This window comes from Elephantulus edwardii, unplaced genomic scaffold (genome assembly GCF_000299155.1).
Source record: "Elephantulus edwardii isolate Elephantulus edwardi_28Jun2011 unplaced genomic scaffold, EleEdw1.0 scaffold00374, whole genome shotgun sequence".
NCBI classification, from domain to species: Eukaryota; Metazoa; Chordata; class Mammalia; order Macroscelidea; family Macroscelididae; genus Elephantulus; species Elephantulus edwardii.
Genome location: NW_006400124.1, coordinates 788,657 through 809,201, shown reverse-complemented (window position 1 = coordinate 809,201; position 20,545 = coordinate 788,657). Strand labels below are relative to the sequence as shown.

Genomic DNA, 20,545 nt, shown 5'->3' with positions numbered 1-20,545 from the left:
AATTGACAAGTTCCAAATAATAGATGCAGCCCTGGACGTGCCCGCCAGTCTATTCCAGGAAATTTGGTGGACAGCTATGTGGCCAACTGCCTGGAAGAGATTCATATTTGTTCCCATTCCCAAGAAAGATGATCCAACAGAATGTGGAAATTATTGAACTATATCATTAACATCATATGCAAGCAATATATTGTTGAATATCATCCAAATATGGTTAGAACATCCCATTGACAGAAAACGGGCTGAAGTCTAACCTAAGTTGACCAGAGGCCATGACACCAGGAAGATCATTGTTGCACTGGTGGTGGTGGGGGGGTGTCCTGCTGAAATAAAGGACACCAGGAGAAGGGCTGCTTGTGTTTTATTGACTATGAAAAGGCAATTGACTGTGTGGATCATAACAAACTATGGCTCACATTGAGAAGAATAGACATTTCAGATATTTAATTATGCTTATATGAAATCTATGCCTAGACCAAGTTGTTGTCCAAACAGAGCAAGGGAACACTCCATGCTTTAAAATCAGGAAAAGTGTGTGTAAGGGCTGTATTATGTTTTCAAAGTCATTCAATGTGTATCCTGAATACGTTATTCCAGAAACTGGATTCTGTGAAGTGGATTGTGGCATTAGATGAAGACTCATCAACAACCTGTGTTATACAGACGACACTACCTCACTTTCTGAAAGTGAGAGAGGCTTGAAGCACTTGCTGCAGAAGATAAAAGACTGCAGGCTTCTGTATGGATTACATCTCAACATTGAGAAAACAAAGACCCTCACTACTGGACCAACAGGCAATACCATGACAGATGGAGAAAAGACTAAAACTGCCAACAATTTCATTTTACTTGGATCCACATTCAACACCCTTAGTACCAGCAATCAGGAGATTGGGAGACGTTCAACATTGAGAATGTCTGTTTTCAGGGACCTCCTCAACGTCCTGAAAGTCAACGCTGGAAATTTTTTTATTGACTTTATTTTAATTTTTGTACACAAAGAAAAATCATGTTCCTATCCATCATGCAAAAAAACTTAAAAAGGCAGAACTAAAGTTGTGAATCTGCCACCAAAGCAAAGCTGTGCTAAAGGTTCCAAACATTTCACTTCTTAAAATAAATATTTTATGTTTTCCTCATGTCTGCTTTCATGTCTTCAGAGCATCACAGGGAATTTAAGCCCATCATGAGTTCCAATTTTGCTTAGAGTCTCAGCTCACTGTGTTTGGTAACTTGCCATTCCATGTCCAGCTCAGTTAGGAGGACGTATTACAGGGGGAGGAGCTTGTCCTTGGGGAGGCTGAGCACCAAATCCGCCCGTCCAACAAGCAGAAGGTGATGAATGGATCCGAAGCCTGGCTGACTCCATGCCTGTCCATATACTCCATAGGGCCGCACTTGCCAACCATTTGCTACATACTGTCCATGCTGTGGTGGGTTTCCTTACACTTGGTTCCATTGGCCCCACTGGCTATAGTCGACCTGTTGGAAATTTTTAGTCATATCAGGAGATTCTTTACCCCAAAAGCATCTAACATCACATCCTTCAATCATAGTACCATTCACTGACACGATCATGTGGGCTGCACTTTAATGGGTAGAAAATCTGACCAATGAATAGCCCTTCCCTGGAAAAACTCTTATTGCTGGAATTTGTCCAAATGGTAAGTATGTCTGTCTCATAAGCTGATCTGTTATCCCAAAAGCAATTCCTCCACAGTAGACAGTCCAACTTTTTGGACTTGACTGGTTTCCACAGCTTCAAACCACGACTGTTTAGTGTTGTCCTCTTGTGTGCTCTTCTGGGCAAGCGGTTTCCAAGTGGCCCAGTTAGTGCGCATCTGCAGGTCACCCAACCACTGGCAGCCCATGTGCATGATTGTATTCTCTGCATCCAGTTTGTTATAAAAAGATACAGAACTGTAGTCTTTGGACTTCCCAGTTGCCAGGTGTTTAACTACCCGGACATCCGATATTTTACCAAAAGGGGCAAATACTGATTTGCTATCTTCTGTCATTATTTCTGGGCTCAGATCCCCAACAAACACATGGAAGTTTTTAAAAGTATCTTTTATTTTCCTGGCTACTTGGTGTTGTTGCCCAGTTTGCTTTGACCTCGTTTCCCCAAAGTTTTTCTCCCATTTACAGCCGCTAAGGAAGCAGCTGCATCCCTGTGTTCATGAGACTCTACAAAGCCATATGGGTCATTGCTTGTATGCTGCAAACAGAAAACCCAACACAAGAGTGGATCCTTGGGGAGCTCTGGTGGCCTAGTGGCAAGGAGCTGCAACTACAATCCCAGAGGCGCACGGTTCGAATCCACCAGATGCTCTGCCAGGGAAGGAGGGACAATCTCCTCCTGTACCAGTCAGATCTGATTTGATGGTACACTCACACAAAAATAATAAAATTAAAAAAATGTTTTAAAAAAGAGTGGATCCTTCTGCTATCGGGTTGCTCTGTTACCATTTTACAGCTTTTGCAGGGTCCAGTCAGACTAAACGACTGAAGGATGAGGACTTCTGTAACATCTCCATAGAGGTTTCCTACTTAGAGAGTCCAGGGCTGCCCGACGTCTTCCATCATGGTGGGTGTGACACTGTGAACCCAGAACAGGGTCTGAGAGAGGAAGGGAGGAGAGAAAGGGGAAGGGGGCTCTGGGTGCCGGTTGGGGTCAGGAAAATGCACCAAATCCAGCTCTCACTCTCATGCTTCCTCCCTTCTCCCACCTGCCCCAGCATGCTCTGGACACTGTGCTCCGACCAGGAGTAGCAGGAGGACTCACTGAGTCAATTTCAAGAGTAAGATACACATGATCCAAGTCACAGTTTTCTCAATCAACTGCTATGCATCTGAGAGCTGGACAATGAATAAAGATGACAGGAGAATTGGTGTAATTGAGTGGTGGTGCTGGAGAATAGAGCATCCATGGACTGTTAAAGAACAGATAGGTCTTGAAGAAGGGCCTGTATCTGCAGCGATGGGCTCATGTGTGGAGGAAGATGAGAAAGGGTAGGACAGAGTTCAGATCTATTATTCACAGGGCTGTTATGATGCAGAGCTGAATCTAAGACACTTAACATCAGCAATCACATAGCTGTCTCTGTAGCTACATCTCAATGTCTCTCTTCTCCCCCTTGTCCTGTTTTTCCTGCCCCTTTGCTTTTCCCTCTCTGGTGTTTCTTCCAGGATGGAAGGAATGAGGGAGAGAGGGAGAAAGGGAGGGAGGGAGGGAGGGAAGAAGGGAGGGAGGGAGGGAGAGATAGAAGAAAGGAAGGAAGCACTGGGCTTGCTGGGGAGGCACATGTCTCAGGGTCCCCAATTCTCCATTCTCTGCCTCCACTCTGCCCTCCTGGACATCTTAGCTCCTCCTCACCTAGCCACTGGACCCCAGGGAAGTTAAAGAACCTGGGCTGCTGGACCCTTAGCCTTATTTAGTCAGTTCCCAGGCAGGTGCTCTGCAGTATCTGACCCTTGTGCACGAGGGAGAGGCCTGGCCAGAGTCTGCAGTGCATCACTCTCAGCCACAGGTGGCCATGGCATGACTTTCAAGCTACTCCTGACCTTGACCTTCTGGGCCGGCTAGATGTCCTATTGTGGAAGTGAAGGTGCGTAGGACCCTTGGTGGCAAGGGAGGTGTTGTCCAGGCGGGCTTGACATGGGAGCTTGACTTTTACCCCTAGCTTAGGTCTGGACTTTTCGTGTAGGACAGGGACAGACTCACTCACAGAATGTGCATCTATTGGGCCAGGGTTACTATCCCTATCTTACGAGTAGCAAAAGGCATAGATGGGGCCATGCCAGACACAGACACGAATAACACCAGAGAAGCAGGTGAAATACAGGGTGAAGAGACCAGGCTGCTGACCTGAAGCTGGCAGTTCCACTCCACCAGCTTCTCCATGGGGAAATGAGGCTGTTTTCTCCCCATTAACACCAACAGTCTTGGGCTATCACCACAGATGCAGATGTGGACGCACTTACAGAGGGGGACAGGACCTCTTGTTGTGGTGCCAAGGTGATGCCATTGGCTCCTGAGCAAAGGATGGGAAACAAATCCACCCAGTGGCTTCACGGGAGAAAGGCCTGCCCATCTGTTCCCACAGTGGTTCCTGCGAGGCAACTCTGACTCACAGTGACCCTGTGAACCCTGAACCAGGCCTAGCGTGGACAATCCTCCTCAGTAGTTAATCTAGGAGCGTCTGGGATGGGGTTCATCTCTGCCACAGAAGATCTCTGTTGCCTAGTGGTATGAAGCTGCAGTGCCAAGCCAAAGGCATATAGTTGAAAACTTGCATGTAGTTCAATTCCAACAGCTGCTCTACCAGAGAACGACAGACCATCACCTCCCAAGTGATTTTCTGCCTCTGAAACTCACTAGAGTTCTGACTAGGGCAGTTCTGACTTGACAATATGATGATGTCAACATAGCAGGGGCACGGAATTCTGACCCACATTCACTTCCTAGTGTGGGCACCCCGACTCAGTCATGTGTTCACTCTGGACACTCATTTTAAAGTAGAAATCCAGTCATGTGCTTCAACACAAAACTGACAAGATTAAGATACACACAGCTGTGTCCCTCCTGACTGGGTTTCTGCCACCCTGTTCCCCTCTGTGTCTCCTTGAACCTCAGTTTAGCCTTTTGGAAAATAATCTGGTAACTCTGATGGTTTAGTGTTTTATTAGCTGTGTTCCTAAGGTCAGCAGTTCTTACTCATCTGCTGCCCCTCAGAAGAAAGATGGGCAGTCTCTTCCCAGAAAGATTTACAACCTCTGAAGCACAGTGGAGGGTGGTTATGTCAATAGGGCCTTGAGGGCAGTAGGCTTGGACATTGTAGGCTGACCATAGCTGGTGTCCTGTGGGTGATGAGGTGACACTGACCCATAGTGACCCTGTTTCCAGCAGAACAAGGCCCTTCCCATTCTGCTTCATCCTCAAGGCCACCACCAGGCTGTCAGTGTGTCCGACTGTCATGGCTTGTGTGTTTGTATATGGTGGAAGCTGTGCCACTGACACAAACACCAGGGGGTCACCCAAGGTGGGCAGGTTTCATCAGAGCTTCCAGATCAAGACAGGCCTGGCTGTCACAGCTAAAAGACTGTTGTTGGTAGGTGAGTCCAGTCAAATATGACTCTTGGTGACCCCAAGAACAACAGATCTGAGCCTTCCTCTATCTCGTATTTTGCTATGCACTCCTGAGTTGGAGCCATCCCATAGCTGACCTTCTAGAGGACGTGCTTCCCCATCTTTTTCTCAAGGTGCAGCTGGACGACTTAAACCGTGTGCCTTTGGGTTGGCAGCACAGCTCCTACAGATGAACGATTGTATGGATGAGTTTATCTCTTCACCTGTGTTGATCAGACACTTGCTGTTTTTTAGGCATTGGCTGGACGCATGAAGGGCTGCACTCAAAGCAGAGCTCTGAGAGTATCGAGATGAACACGTATCTGGTCGTGGACTAGTAACTTGATAATTGTCCTAAGGTGCTAAGAGACTGAGGAAAGAGCCAGGGGGCTCTAAGATGCTGATGTGGGAGTTTATTAAGGGGTGACTTATTCAGAGATAAAACATTGGGCAGTACCAGGGCAGAGTTTCAGTGGATCCCAGGAGGGGCCCTGAGCCAGGGCTCCAGAGTACTGATGCCATCCCTATAGGTGATAGTGGTGCTGGCCTCTAAGTTTACTTTTTTTACTCATTACATTTAGGCCCCTCTGGTCTCCAGTGACCTTAACTGTGGACACATGATCAGCTGTGGGACTAGGATAAGAGAAAGAATGCTTCCCACATTGCACATCAAGACTTGACAAGGGCAAGACTTGTGGTAACAAGACTTGAGGGATCCTAGAGCAAGACCATAGTAACAGTGAGACACTGACAGTGGCATTGCTGTGAGAGAAACTGTGGCAAGGTATAAGCAGAGGGCCCCTAAGGTAAAGGTCCTGGGGTAAGGGTTCTTCTGTTCTTGCCAAATGCTTGAAGAAGCTGACTTATAACAGTTCTTATTGTTGTTATGTGCTGTCGAGTCACTTGTGACTCACAGTGACCCTATGTACAACTGCCCTAAACTCTGCTCTGTCCTTTGCCAATCACCCTGTCTCCTATATACACATCCCGATTACTCCAGTCACTGAATCAATCCACCTCATAGAGGGACTTCCCCGCCGCTTGCACTGTCTCTCCACCCTCCCAAGTATGATGTCCCTCTTCAAGGACCAGTCCCTCTTTACAACGTGTCCAAAGTATGTTAGACGGAGCCTCACGATCCTTGCCTCGAAGGATCAGCTCAATTTAACCCTCTCCTGTGAATCTGTTTGTTTTCCTAGCAGTCCATGGTACGCTCAACACTCTTCTCCAGCACCACAGCTCTAAGGCATCAATTCTCCTTTTATACTCCCTACTCAATGTCCAACTCTGACACATTACAAGTGATTGCAAAGACCATGGCCTGTATCAGACGCACCTCAATCTCCAGAGGGACACCATTGCTCTTCAGTACACTGGAGAGGTCCCTAACAGCAGACTTTTCCATCGCACTACATCTTTTAATTGCCTGGCTGCTGGTGCCAAAAACGTTGCCTGTGGAGCCAAGCAAACTAAAGCTGTGTACAATCTCAATCTCTTCACCATCCATTCTGATGCTGCCAGTTGGTCCAGTGGTGAGAATCTTTGTCTTCTTGAAATTGAGCCTCAATCCATATTGAAGGCTGCAGTCCTTGAACCTCTGCAGTAAGTGCTTCAGGTCCTCCTCAGTTTCAGCAAGCAGGGTTGTGTCATCTACATAACACAGATTGTTGATAGATCTTCCACCAATCTTGACCCCACATTTCAACTCATAGAACCAGCCTCCCGGATAATCTGTTCTGCATACACGTTGAGGAGGTATGGAGACAGGTCACATCTTGGCATATGCCCTTCCTAATTTTGAACCATGCAGTGTTTCCTTGCTCTGTTCTGATGACTTCCTCTTGGTCCAAGTATAGGTTTCACATTAACACGATCAAGTGTTCTGGTATTCCCATTCTTCTCAGTTAGCCACAGTTTGTTATGATCCACACAGTCAAACACCTTTGCATAATAAAGGAAACACAGACATTACTCTGGTATTCCCTGCTTTCAGCTAAGATTCGTCTATTTATTAGCTACAGTTCCCTTAGTACCACGACCCCTTCTAAACACAGCCTGGACTTCTGGCTGTTCTTTGCTGATGTGCTGTTCCAGTTGTTTTTGGATAATCTTCAGGGGAATCTTGCTTGCATGTGAAATCAAGGATATTGTTTTTATAACTGCTCTGAGGTAAACCATGCAGGATGATTTGGATTTGTATGTTGAACTGAAACCAGAGCCTGAACTAACTGAGCATTGTGCCTTTGAATTTGCACTGAAATCTGAATCGCACTGGGTGATGTTCTTTGTCTCCTTTACTCTCCAACTTACTTCGCTAAGAAATCCCCTTCCCAGTAGCACAGCTGTGAGTCAGCAATGAATAGACAAAGCTCTTGCTGCTGTTGTGGCTCCAGAAACTGCATGGGACTGGACTCCATTCTCTTCATCTAGTTTCTGCTCTTGAGCTGTAAGGCGCTGTAATAGTTTCATTCCCTCTGGCTCTTTCTATGTCCCCATAACCCATTTTCTCCTCTGTGTAGCCCATAACCTTAGCAATTACTTGTTATGCATCAGAATTACTATCATCAGATGATAGAAAAAAAGTTGATGACTTTGAGCTGTTCTGCTAGCGAAGAGTATTGAATATACCATGGACTGCCAGTAGAACAAACAGATTCATCTCAGAAAGGGTAAAACCAGGAATCTCCTTTTAGGCAAGGACTCTGAAGCTTCATCTGCCATGCTTTAGACATGTTGCAAGGAGGAACCAGTTCTTGGAGAGGGACATCATGCTTGAGAAGGTGGAGGGATAGACAAAGAGAGGAAGACCCTCAATGAGATAGATTGATTCAGTAACTGGGATTGTGGGGATAGGAGTGTCAGAGTAATGAGATTGTCACAGGATAGAGCAGGGTTTAGGACTCTTGTATACATCGGGTGGCTATGAGTCACAAGCAAATAAACGACAGTGATATATGACAGTGACTTAGCCCAAGGAGGAATGTTGCCATGCTCAGCTGTGCTTTTCAAAAATCCTGCTTCCTAGCAGTCCCACCCTCATGTCCCTTCTTCTCCCCCAGCAGATCCAAGCCTGCAGGTGCAATGTCGAGTCTTCAGATACCCAATCACATAGATTGCTCCTAATATCTTAATCCTTTTCTTGTAAGATTAAATTTACATTTTTGACTACTAACAATCCTCTTTTTCTTTTTTCTTAATTCTTTTCCTGGAATGTAATTCATATTCAGCATCGTATTTTTTGCCCGAGTTGATGCAGTAGGAATTCGTAAAGTTGCTCTCCACTTGTCAAATAAAGATCCACATTCCTTAGTTCACTGATCCCTCCCATATTCTACAAAGCCCTGAAGGTATTAATCTTTTCTTGACATTCTCATTCTCCCTTTTCTCTTTAAGCCAATCTCTTTTCAAATGTCCTAATTTTCCACAGTAGTAACATTTGATTTTCAACAAATATAACGTTCTTTTTAAAGTAGCTACTAATAAATTGGCTTGACAATAATTGTTCCAATGTCCATATAAGCATGTATATATTCATATAAGTGAGCCTTCTGAACTTTCAATGGTCTAATGGCCTTTTGACATTCTGAATTAGTATTTTTGTATGTTTAAGTTTTTAACAAAAACTCAGGAACCTCAGGTTGAGATATTTCTCTGGTAATAGCATCCTGTAATCTAGTTGAAATTAGTATATTTTACATTTTCAGATTGTGTTTTTCTGGGAAAGGATTGATCTCCCTTTCCTCAAATTTCCACTTTATCCCATGCTTGCATGCAACAAAGTCTTACTCGCACATCACAGCATCATCTTCTTGTAACTGAGCTTGCACTCCAAGTCCTTGACCTCTCATTGATCAGTAAGAACATTAAGAGGAGGATTTCTAGATAAAGTTAGCCTTCCCATATTTGTAGTTTCATCAGCCCACAAAGGTCTAAAATGTAAATATGCCCAAGATTCCAAACCTGTCCTGACCAGGGACTCACTATCATAAGGAATTAATCTAAATTCTGTAGCTATGCCCTGTAGTATTCCCTTTACACAGGTAGAATAGATGCCATAAGAAACTATGGCCTGTTTTAATTCTTTAATAGTGTTATAAGATAAGGATGAGGTTGATACAATTGATACCTGTGGAGAAAAACTGCATCAGGAGGTATATCATGAATTGTTACTGGACATACAGATAAATTAATTTATCTAATTAGGTAAATCACCTTGTTTTGCTTGTTTCAGGGCCATAGACATAACTGTTAAAAGTTTCTTAAAAGTCATTACTCCCAATGTAGCATAATTAATATAATTAAATAACATAGAACCTGCAACTCTTGCTGCTGCTGGAGCTGTATTTCTATTTTGGTAATAGATTTCATTATGCAAAACTACTTTGTCTATTTTACTAGAAAGTTCTAAAACTGAATGACATTGTTCCTCAAAGGATGGTTCTCTTGAATGATATTGCTCAATTCATCTGGAGTTGGAGGTTGAGGAAATTCATCCTCCTTTGAATCAGATTCACTATCACCTTCATTTAAGAAGATTTTTCCTTCTAATTTATCAGACATATCCTCTATAGACTGTTTTGTTTTTAAAGTGAATGGGATCAAATCAACACACTTGGTACCAACAGTCAAGAAATCAAAAGTCATGCTGCATTGGGGAAAGATGTTATCAGAAACCTTTGATATGATCTTGTGATACAGAACAAGGTGTTAAGGAGCAATGATGTCAGTATAAAGATTGGGGTGCACTTGATTAAATCATTATAGTTTTCGTTATTTGCTATGCATATGAAAATGAAACAATGAATAAAGATGATGAAAGAATTGATTCATTTGCCTTGTGATGTTGGAGAAGAGTTCTGACTATCCCATGGATTGGAGAAAGAACAACCATGTTTTGGAGAAAGAGCAAGCAGGGTTTTCCTTAGAGACAAAGATGGTGGGACATCATCTCTCTGGGCACGTTATTAGGAGGAATCTGCCCCATCATTCTCCCACGGAGCAGTTAGTGGTTTCAAGCTACTGGCCTTTTCATTAATAGCTCCACACTGTGGCATTGCGCCACCAGGTCTTGTTAGGATCTTTTCAGGGAATAGTAAATATTATGGTGGTCCAACCAAAAGGCTGACTGTTCTGAGGGAGAAAGATCTGGGACACACTTTTGTAACAATTCTTGTTCTTAGGTTCCTCTGAGTCAGTTTGCTTAACATGTGTCATTTTTTTTATCAGTTGTGTTGGCTGGTCCTGCACCATTCTCAGAACTGTTGCTGTTCTACCTCATCGTTGCCTAGACAGCATCACTCTGCCTCACTGAGCGTCTTTCTCTACACACGGGTCCCTCCTGATAACGTGTCCAAATGTTTATGAGATGAAGTCTCACTACCCTTCTTTCTAAAGAACATTCTGATGGTCCCTCTTACAGGACATTTTCTCCATCACCTCTTTCAAAGATGTAATCGACTTCATTCCTGTGTATTCTACCCAGCAACATCTATGCATATAGTAGCCATTTAGGTCATTAAAAAATATATCGCTAACAAATACATAAATGGTAGCTAAGAAAACCTGTGTCAAATGGAATATTATGAGTTGAAATTGGCACATTATCAACTGACAACACAACAACAACTAAATACTCTGGATAATAAATGAAGCCGATATACAGGAAGTGCTGGGTAGGGTCTTGTGTTACACAGTGTATGAGCTGCCAACTGCCTTTGTAACAGATCACCAAATATGTAGTGGTTTCACAGAAAACAAAACTTTGATCTTGTAAACTCAGAGGTCAGAAGCCTGAAATAGATAGCTGGAGCTTTATTCTTTTAGTGGCTGCACGATGGATAGATGTCCTTGTGTTTTCTACTGTCTAGAGAGTTCCTACTTTCCTTGGCTTATGGTTCTGCATGGTTCTCTGATCTTAGTCCTTGTTCACATTTCCTGCTCTGACTAATGCTGTATCCAGGGCACTGACTCGAGGGAAGGCTTTCTCTCTCCAGAAGCTCTACGGGACATCCTTGTCTCTTTCCAACATCTATAGGCTCAGCATTCCTTGGAGATCTGTACAACTTGACATCGGTCTTCCCCTGGGTCTAGAAGGTTCAGGGATTCCTAGTCCAAAGATGCACTCTGCTCCCAACTCTTCTTTCTGGTGGGACCTCCTTCTCTGCTCAATTTCTCCTTTAATCTCTTGTTAAATAAGACATGACACAGACCAAATACAGGGAAGCACCCCTTACAAGGCTGTGACCTGAGTGAGGGGGCTATAACTCACCCCAGTCCTCTTACACTGGGGGATCATATCAGCTCATCAAGGAAGATGACTACATCATTGCTTAGCTGCTGCACCACTGGAAATCACAGTCCATCCACACTGATATGTATTTGGGGGGATACAATTAAATCTATGTCTCCCTTTTATAGGAAGGAGTCCTTGTGATTACATCTCTATATAATCCAGAATAATCCCCCGTACCAAGAACCTCACCTTAATCACATTAGCAGAGTCCCCTTTGCCTTGCATGCAGGTTCTAGGGATTATGACAAGGATATCTTTGAGGGGCATTATTCTACTGGCCAAGATAGATACTTAGGGCCGCCCTCCCTTTGAGTTGGACATAAATGAAATAAATGCAGACAAGCCTTTGGACATTCTCTCATCTTCAAGGCCTTGCTGTTCCACATTCTCATAGAGAAAACTTTCAATTCCAGCTCCCCCAGCCCTAAGTCTCTCTCCTCCAGTCCCCAGGAACAAAACTAATCCCAGGAGAACAGCAATTGGTTGTGTCTTTGTCTTCTTTGTCCCTGTCATCGCAGCTTTCAGAGGACAGAGCCCAGGTCTGAGAACCTAGTGGATTCGCATTTGTGTGTACTGAATCAAAGGAGGAAAACTCTGGATTTCAATAATTTTTTTAAATAAAGTAATGTAGATTTTCACATTCACATTTCACTGTCCAACATTGTGGGACAAAAAGGGGGGGGAGAATCCCTCTTTCAGAAGAGAAAACTGAGTCTCAGATAGGTTAAAGTCACTGGTCTGAGGTAGCCCAGCAACACAGCAGCAAAGTCGGGGACTTGAATCCAGGCCAGCATGGTCTCGTGAGCATCTCTGTGGGGATGCTGTTAGGAAGGACATCACTACTTGAAGGGAGTGACAGGGAAAACGGTAGTAGGACTCCATTCACTTGGCTTCCCATAGCCCAAGTGATGCTGGGCGTTGACCTGGATGCAGTACGTGCGCTTCCGAAGCGTCGCCTTGATCCTTAAGGTGGTGGCTTCAGTGGGATCTCCCTTGGAAAAAGAAAGGGAATGGAAGACTTCAACAGCAGACAGCAGAGCATGAGGCAGCTTTCTGTCCTCCCTCTATGGATGGGATCTGGCCTCATTCCAACCAGCACTACACACACACACACACACACACACACTCACTCACTCACTCCCCCCTTGGGCCCTTCCCTTTCTAATCAATTCACCCTCCAGTGTCCACCTTCACCCGCACATCTCAGCTGTACTTGAACCCATTGCTGCACCCACTGTGTCTATCCGTGTCAGTGAGGGTCTTCCTCATTTTGCTGACCCTCTGCTTTTCACACGTGATGGCCTTCTCCAAGGAATCGCCCTTCATGGTATCATTCCCGAAGTGTGTGAGATGATATCTCACCATTCTTTCTTCTAGGGAAAATTCGAGCTGTACTTATCTCGACACAGATGTGTTCATGCTTTGTTCACCCCACGGTATATTCAATATTCTTCGTCAGCACTCCAGTTCAAATGTGTTGATTCTTTATTCTTCCTTATTCATTGTCCATCTTTCACATGCATAGGGGGCAGTTGAGGTCCCAAGGCTTGTGTCCAGTGCACCTTAGTCCTCAAAGATACAACCTTGTGCCCTATCCCTTTCATCTGTTTCCTGTCTGTATGGGTTTACATACTCTGGATATTTCACATACATGGACTCACACAGCATGCCATCCGTCTTCTGTGTCTGGCTGTTTTCACTTGGCATCATGTCTCAGGCCCCAGCATATATCAGGACCTCATTTCTTTTCATGGCTGAATAGCAATCCTCTGTATAAATGGAGTGCGCTGTGTAAAACCACTCTCTGGTGAATGGACAGCTGGTTGTTTCCACCTGTTAGCCACCATCACGCATGCTCTTCTGAACAGGCACATGAGTGTGTCTGAGTCCTTTGGTTATTGTGAGCACACCCCTGGGAGTAGAATTACTATGAGGGTGCTATGTTGAGGGGGTGAGGCCCTGAAGGAAGACTCATTATCAATGAAGTAAAGTCAGTCAGTGAGAGAGGAGTCACTTAGAGAGATGGGTGGAAAAGGTGCCTGCGAAGATGGGGATGCAAAGCAGGTTGTGAAGAGGTTGCCAGCTTGGGCAGTGCTCAGATCCAACCCCCACAGTAACATGAGAAAGAGAAAGAGCTGCAGTGATGTGGATGACACCATGACTGAGCAGTGAGTTCAAGCACAGCGATGCCAGTGAAGGCGCCACAGGGAGGGCACACACGAGGTCATGATGAGTCAACACCGACGCTATGGCAGAAAGAATTGCAACAAAGGGGGCGTCATGCTTCTGTGCAGACAGACCACCTGCTGATGGACCCTGGGCAGATCCTCCTCCCTCCTGATTCTCACAAAGAGAGCTCCAGGGGACACCGATGTGTGGGGTGTGTTTTCATCTCATGGGTGGACTGCTGGGGGTGAAATTGCTGACTTCTTCTTTTATTTAGGGGTGACTCTAGTCACCTCTAAGTACGCTCAAGCTCTTCCAACCCTCCAGAGTTTACATGTGGTGTCCCATCTAGAGGGGTGGCCATACCCAGCACCACTCCAGGCCCCTTGCTACCCTCCTTCTCGTGCTCCTCACCTGCCGGAAGTCCTTAGACTTGCAGGGCTTGTAGCGAAGCTGGTATTTGAGTGGGATATCCTCTGGATAGGGCCAAGACCTGGGAGCAAACCATTGCACTTCCAGTTCATTCTCAGAGACGGTGCTCACACGGAAGATCACTGGAGGGTCTGGTTTGACTGATGGACAAACAGAAGGCATTCACTCATTCATTCAACCAACCAACCAACCAACAAATATGTACTGAGCAGCCCCTGCCTGTCCAGTGCTGACCCAGACCAGAAACAGAACTAATACTGAAACTACCCCAGCTCTGTCCTCCTGGAGCTGCTAGTTGTCAAAGAGACGGAGAGAAACAGGAGAGGATACAGCGCCTCACACAGAGCCCGCAGCAAAGTTTGGCAGTGGGTTATCGTTTTAAAAACAAATTACATTTTAAAATATATTTTTTTTAAAAAAAAGCTGTCACCCATCCTCCTTCCCACACTCACGGGCGCCCTCTGGCATGCTGTAGGGACACTGAGTCCCCCCTACTCGTCCAAAAGTTACCCTTTTGTAGCATAAAATTCAGGGTATTACGTTCATTCGCGAGGTTGTACAAACATCCCCAGTCAAATTCTAGAACATTTTCATCAGCCGCAAAGGAAATGCAGACCCTCCTGCAGCCACTGCCCACTTTCCATTGCCCTAAGCTCCAGGTAACAGCTAATCACTCTCTGGGTTTGCCTGCTCTGGACACTGTGAGAAAATGGACTCAGCACGTGGTCCTTTGTGACCAGCTGCTCCTCCTCCTCCTCCTCATTCATGGACCAGCTTGTTGCAGAGCTTTCACTCTCTGCATGACTAAGTCACAGTCCACGGGGCAGCTGGACACATCGTGTTTCTCCATCATTTGATAATGGTCATTCAGGTTGCTTCTATACTTTTGGTTTTTATGAGAAATGTTGCTTTGAACATTAAGGTACATACTTGTGTGTGACCCTGTTTCAGTGTTATATTACCACCTCCAGTGAGTCAATTGCTATTGACAACTACCCTTTAGTATGGAGAAAAACTGAAACTTAGGGTTTCCAGAGATGAGACATGATGCCACATCACAGACTAAGGTGCACTTAGCTGACACCAATGTATTTTCAACTGCCACATACGCATGAAAAATTCAGATAATAAGGAATATCAAGGGAAATTGATGCCTTTGAATTATGGGATTGATGAAGAATATTGAATACACCATGGACTGCTAGACGGGAATAGACAAATCTGTCTTGGAGGAGGTGAAGTCAGGGTGCGCCTTAGAGCAAAGATGGCAGGAGACTTCATCTCACAGACTTTGGGTGTGTTATCAGCCAGGACCAGTCCCTGGGAAAGGGCATCAACCTTGGAAAAAAGTCAGTCAGCAAAAGGGAGGAAGCCCCTTAGCAAGGTGGGTTGGAATGAATGACGGATGACTGCGACAATGGGGTGAAGCACAGCGGCGGCTGTGGGGCTGGGTCAAGGCCAGTCACAGTGTCGCTCAGTCGTACATGGGGGTCTCTGCATTAAGGCTGCCTCAACAGCAAATAAAGACAATCGATGATCTAAATTAGCAACACTTTCTCCAGACATGCTGTTGGTGGGTTTGAACCACTAACCATTGGTTTAGCAGCCAGGTCCTTGAGCCACTGTGCTTCAGGGCTCCTTCCGTGCTGTATAGGAGTCTATAATAAGCCTTCCGAGGAACTGCTGACTCTTCCCTAAAGCTCTTGCACCATCTTACTTTCCCACCAGCAGTGGATAAAGCTCGGTAAGTTTTAACACTGTGCTCAGGGAAAGTCCTCCAGAGGAGGTGACACATGAGCAGATACCTGCAGCAAGTGCAGGGGAAGCCAGATGATATCTGTGGGAAAAGCCTTCCTGATAGCGGAATCAGCCTGTGCAAAGTCTCTGTGGCACTATGCGCTGAGCGAGTCAGAGGGAGCAGAGTGAAAAGAGGAGAGAGGAGGAGAGGAGGGCAGGGAGACACAGAGTAGGGAGAGCAGGACTCTTGCATACAGCGAGGACTTTGCGTTTTACCCAGGGGAGGTAGGTGTCCTGGAAGGCTGTGGGCAGAGAACTGGGCCAGATTCCCACGCTCACGGGTGCCCTCTGGCCCCCACAGGGAAAACAGCTTGTGGGGCTATGAGACCAGGGCTGGACCAAATGGAGGAAGAGTGGGGACTAAGTGGGCAGAATTTGTATAGATTACAGAGAGGACAGGATTGGAGGACAGGTCGAGAGAGGTGAGAGGAGCTGGAGCACCCTGGTAACCTCCATCCCCACCCCACATGCCCCCACTCACTGATGTCCTCAGGTACAAAGGGAAAGAGGGTGGTAGTGATGCCGTCAGGATAGATGGCTGTGACATTGAGCAAGTGATGCTCATGGGATAACGGTACGAACTCATTCATGGTGCAGCGGGGGGTGATGGGTGTTGGCTGGATGCAGGTCTTGGTCTCTGCAGAGTGGTCCAGTCCGACCCTGCAAGAGATGGGCTCTGTGAGGGGCTGGGCATCTGAGATGCCAGGGGATGGGGACAAGTGGCTCTCTGCCCTGCTCTATCCTTGCTGTGAGGCACCACTCAGGTGTGGTATGGTATGCTTGTGATGCAGTGAGGGCCTCTGGGTGTGACCTCATTTCATCTCATTTTCCCATTAAATTTCCCATTAAATTTCTCATCTCATTAAATTTTGCCATGGGCTCTTAGCAAGTCCTAAGCCAAAGTCATCACTATTGAGACTATTCTGCCCCTCTGAGATGCTGAAGGACCAGGGTTGAGGTCTGACCCACAGAGATCCTTGAGGACCCTGTCCATCTGCCTCCTCCATGGGTTCCAAGCTCACCACCTGACTTTGAAGATACAAATCATTAAGGGAGGACATTGCTTATCCGTCTTCTTTGGAGCAGCTAGTGGACTTGAACCACTAACTGCTAGTTATCATCTTGACACAGAACACTCTCAAAACACAAAATGAAAAAATATCAAACTCATTGCTAGGAAGATAGAAGGGACTCAGATTTGGGAACCCCCTGCCCCCTATCAGGTCTCTGAGCCTGTAAATTACATGGGAGGAGACTGCTTTTCTTTGACCTTTGGAAACACTGGTGGATTTGAACTTCCAGAGAAGCATGGCTTTTGAGTCAGCAGCTCAAGTCCTTATGGACTACACCACCAGAACTCCAAGTTAGTACTTCTTAAATTATTGAAATACATTTAAAATGTCCTTTGGGATATAATGACCTGTGCATCGGTTACTTCAATGGCAAGTTTTATGAGCTCAGAATAAAACCAGTGGTCAACCACATGTGTTTCAGTACAGAACAGGCCCCACAAGGATCTGAGCAACTGATGGGTCAGAAGTGGATCACCAGGTCTTTCTTCTGATGCGCTTCCAGGGGCACTGGAACCCAACCTGCTCTCTGAACTGTGGGGTCCAAAAGGAGGCTGGTCTCCCCTGTGCACTTCTGACCTGTATGTGGCGATGAATTCAGTGGGCATGGTGGCACTTGAAGCTGAGGAGTATGTCCAGGAGCAATCTATGCTGATTGGGTACCTGGAGGATCGACAGTGTACCTTCAGGAACCGATTTGCTGAGGGAAAATAATTAGCATGTGAGTGAGACTTCGGGGCAACATGCTTTTTAAAAAGCAAAACTTATTGAGGCTCAATTCCTCCTTGTCAGGGCCTTGCTAGTCACATGGCTAGTCACTGTTATGTATCTCTCTGTTGTTTTGTGACATCTTGTTGAAGTGATTAATGTCTTCCCTACATACAACAGCCTAAACCCTTCTCTATCCTGTGCCAATCTTATTGTCTCTGACACACCTACGCCATTATACCAGTAACTGAATTAATCCATTTCATAGAGGGTCTTTCTCTCTTGAGCAGTCTCTAGATTATCCCAAGCATGATGTCCTTCTCCAAGGACTGGTCCCTCCTTGCAACATGTCCAAAGTATGTCAGAAGAAGCTTCAGAATCCTTGCCACCAAGGAGTGGCCTGCTTTCACCCTCTCTAGAAGGAACCTATTTGTTATCCTTTCCCTTAGCAGTTTATTTGATACTCTTCTCCAGCACTATAGCTCAAAGGCATCAATTCTCCTTTTATCATGCCTAGTCAGTGTCCCACTTTTAGTTGCATAGCAAGTAATTGTAAAGACTATGGCCTAGATAGAGGAGGGAATGAGCCATGGGGGCAGAGGGGCATGAGTGCCTCTCTGGAAAAAAAAATCAGAGGGAGTGAGAATAATACAGCCCCTCCCGTCCCCAGAGCAGAAAAAAGTTAAAGAGCCCCTACACCAGCTCCATGGGGTTTCTAAAGCAATAGCATAAGCAAGAGGTTTGTCTGTTCATTGCTGACTCACAGACTCACAGTTGTTTTACTGAAAAGGGGGGTTATTAGGGAAATAAGTTGGAGAGTAGAGAAGGCAAAGAATATCACCCAAAGCAAGTTGAGGTTTCAGCCAAATTCCAAGGCACAGGGTCTCAGATAGTTCAGGCTCTGGTTTCAGGTCAACAGTCAAATCCTAAGCATCCAGCAAGGTTTGCCTCAGAGCAGTTATAAGTCAGCTTCTCCTTTAAGCATGTGAGAAGAACAGAGAAAACGTAACTGTGACCTATCTTGCCACAGTTTCTTCCACAGCAATGTCACAATCTCTGCACTATCAGGGTCTCACTCTCACTATGGTCTTGTTTCAGGCTCCCTCAAGTGCTGTTGCCACAAGCCTTGCTTTTCTCAAGTCTTGCTTTGTAATATGGGAAGCACTCTTTCTCTTATCCTAGTCCCACAGCTGTTTGTGATTTGCAAGATCATATATCTGCCATTAAGGTAGCTGGAAACCACTGTGGGAATAGACGGACAGACCTTTCTCCAGCAGGGCCACTGTGTGGATTCGTTTTCCAAATTTTGCTCAGCAACCGAGCACATCCCCCAGCACCACCACCAGGCATCCTGACCCCTCTCTATTTGTATTCACATCTGCATCTGTGGTGACATCCTGAGGCTGTTGGTGTTAATGGAGAGGAAACAGTCTTATTTCCCCACGGAGCCGCTGGTGGAGTAGAACTGTCAGTTTCAGGTCAGCATCCGAGTCTCCTCAACCCATATTTCACCTACTTCTCTGGTGTTCTATATGTCTGTGTCTCTCATGGCCACTATCTATGCATTTTCCCATCCATACGATGGGGAAAGTGACCCTGACTCAATAGACAAATGTTCTGTGAATGAGTCCTCACATGTCCCACACCGTATGTCCAGGTAAACTCTAGGAGTCAAAATCTAGCTCCCAGGTTAGCCCAGCCTTGAGCCCTTTCCTTCCCACCACTGGGCCCTGTGCACCTTCACTTCCATCGCAGAACAGGTAGCTAGCTGAGAGGATCAAGGTCAGGAGAAGCTTGGGGACCATGCTGGCGCTTCCTTGGGCCGAGAGGTATGCACTGGAGACTCTCTGGCCAGGTCTCTCTCTGGTGCAGACAGGGCCTGATAACACAGACACTCGACTGGGAACTGACTCCCTTTAAATAGGGCTGAGAGTTCAGCAGCCTGGGTACCAGCCCTTCCCTCAGGCCTGGTGGGTGGGTGGAGAAGGGTTCAGAATGTCTAGGGTAGTGGGGCAGAGGTCAGGAAGGGATAAGTGGGGACCCTGAGGCGTGTACTTCCCAGCAAGGTCAGTCCTTCCATCCTGCCTTCCAGGGCAAAAGCCTCAGGGAGGGAAAGGCAAAGCGTCAGGAGAGGCAGAAAGGAGGGAGATGAGAGAGACAGAGAGACAGCTACAGAGACAGCTTTGTTATTGCTGATGTTAAGTGTCTTAGAGTCAGTTCTGATTCATTAACAGCCCTGTGAATAATAGATCTGAACGCTGTCCTACCCTTTCTCATCATCCTCCACACGGGAGCCCAGTGCTGCAGATACTGTATCAATCCATCTCATTGAGGGTCTTCCTCTCTTTTGCTGACCCTCTATCTTTCCAAGCAAGATGTCCTTTTCTAAGAATTAGCCACTCCATACAACATATCCATAATATGTGCAATGAAGCATCACCATCTTTGACTCCAAGGAGCACTCAAGCTGTTCCTTCCTCAAGACCTTTCTCTTTGTTCTTTAACAGTCCATGGGATGTTCAGCACTCTTCTCCAGCACCACCACAATTGCATCAATTCTTCTATTGTCTGTATTCATTGGCCAGCTCTCAGCTGCATCACAGGTGATTGAGAAAACCGGGCTTCGAACAGGTGCATCTTAGTCTTTAAGTTGACATTATTGCTCTTCAAAACTTTGAAAAAGTCCCTGACAACAGACTTTCTCAATATTCTATGTCTCCCAGTCTCCTAACTGCTGGGACCAAGGGTGTTGACTGTGGATGCAAGTAAGATGAAATAGGGGGCAGTTTCAGTCTTTTCTCCATCTGTCATGATATTACCTACTGGTCCAGTAGTGAGGACGTTTGTTTTCACCATATGCTTGGGGGGTCCGTGCTCACTCACCCCACACAGTCCTCACTGCAGCTTCCCTCTCCACCTCCTTGTCCTGCCAACTCCCAACTCTGAAAGCTT

General features: G+C 45.9%; 1 protein-coding gene and 1 pseudogene across 1 annotated transcript; both read right to left on the bottom strand.

Annotated features, from left to right (window-relative positions):
• Positions 1-1,216: 1,216 nt before the first annotated feature.
• LOC102856855 lies at positions 1,217-2,586 on the bottom strand (annotated as a pseudogene).
• Positions 2,587-12,259: 9,673 nt separating this feature from the next.
• Positions 12,260-17,493, bottom strand: LOC102862546 (interleukin-27 subunit beta-like). Its single transcript, XM_006902159.1, has 4 exons — positions 17,465-17,493; positions 16,297-16,475; positions 14,001-14,158; positions 12,260-12,412 (listed from the first exon to the last, which is right to left on the bottom strand). The coding sequence occupies exons 1-4, from the start codon at positions 17,491-17,493 to the stop codon at positions 12,260-12,262; spliced, it is 519 nt and encodes a 172-aa protein (XP_006902221.1).
• Positions 17,494-20,545: the final 3,052 nt, after the last annotated feature.

Coding starts and splice junctions, on each gene's coding strand:
- LOC102862546 (XM_006902159.1), bottom strand. CDS start 17,493: ATGCCCACTGAATTCATCGCCACATACAG. Junction 16,476..17,464: donor GAATTCATCGCCACATACAG/GTCAGAAGTGCA, acceptor CATCTCTTGCAG/GGTCGGACTGGACCACTCTG. Junction 12,413..14,000: donor AGTCTAAGGACTTCCGGCAG/GTGAGGAGCACG, acceptor TCTTTTTCCAAG/GGAGATCCCACTGAAGCCAC.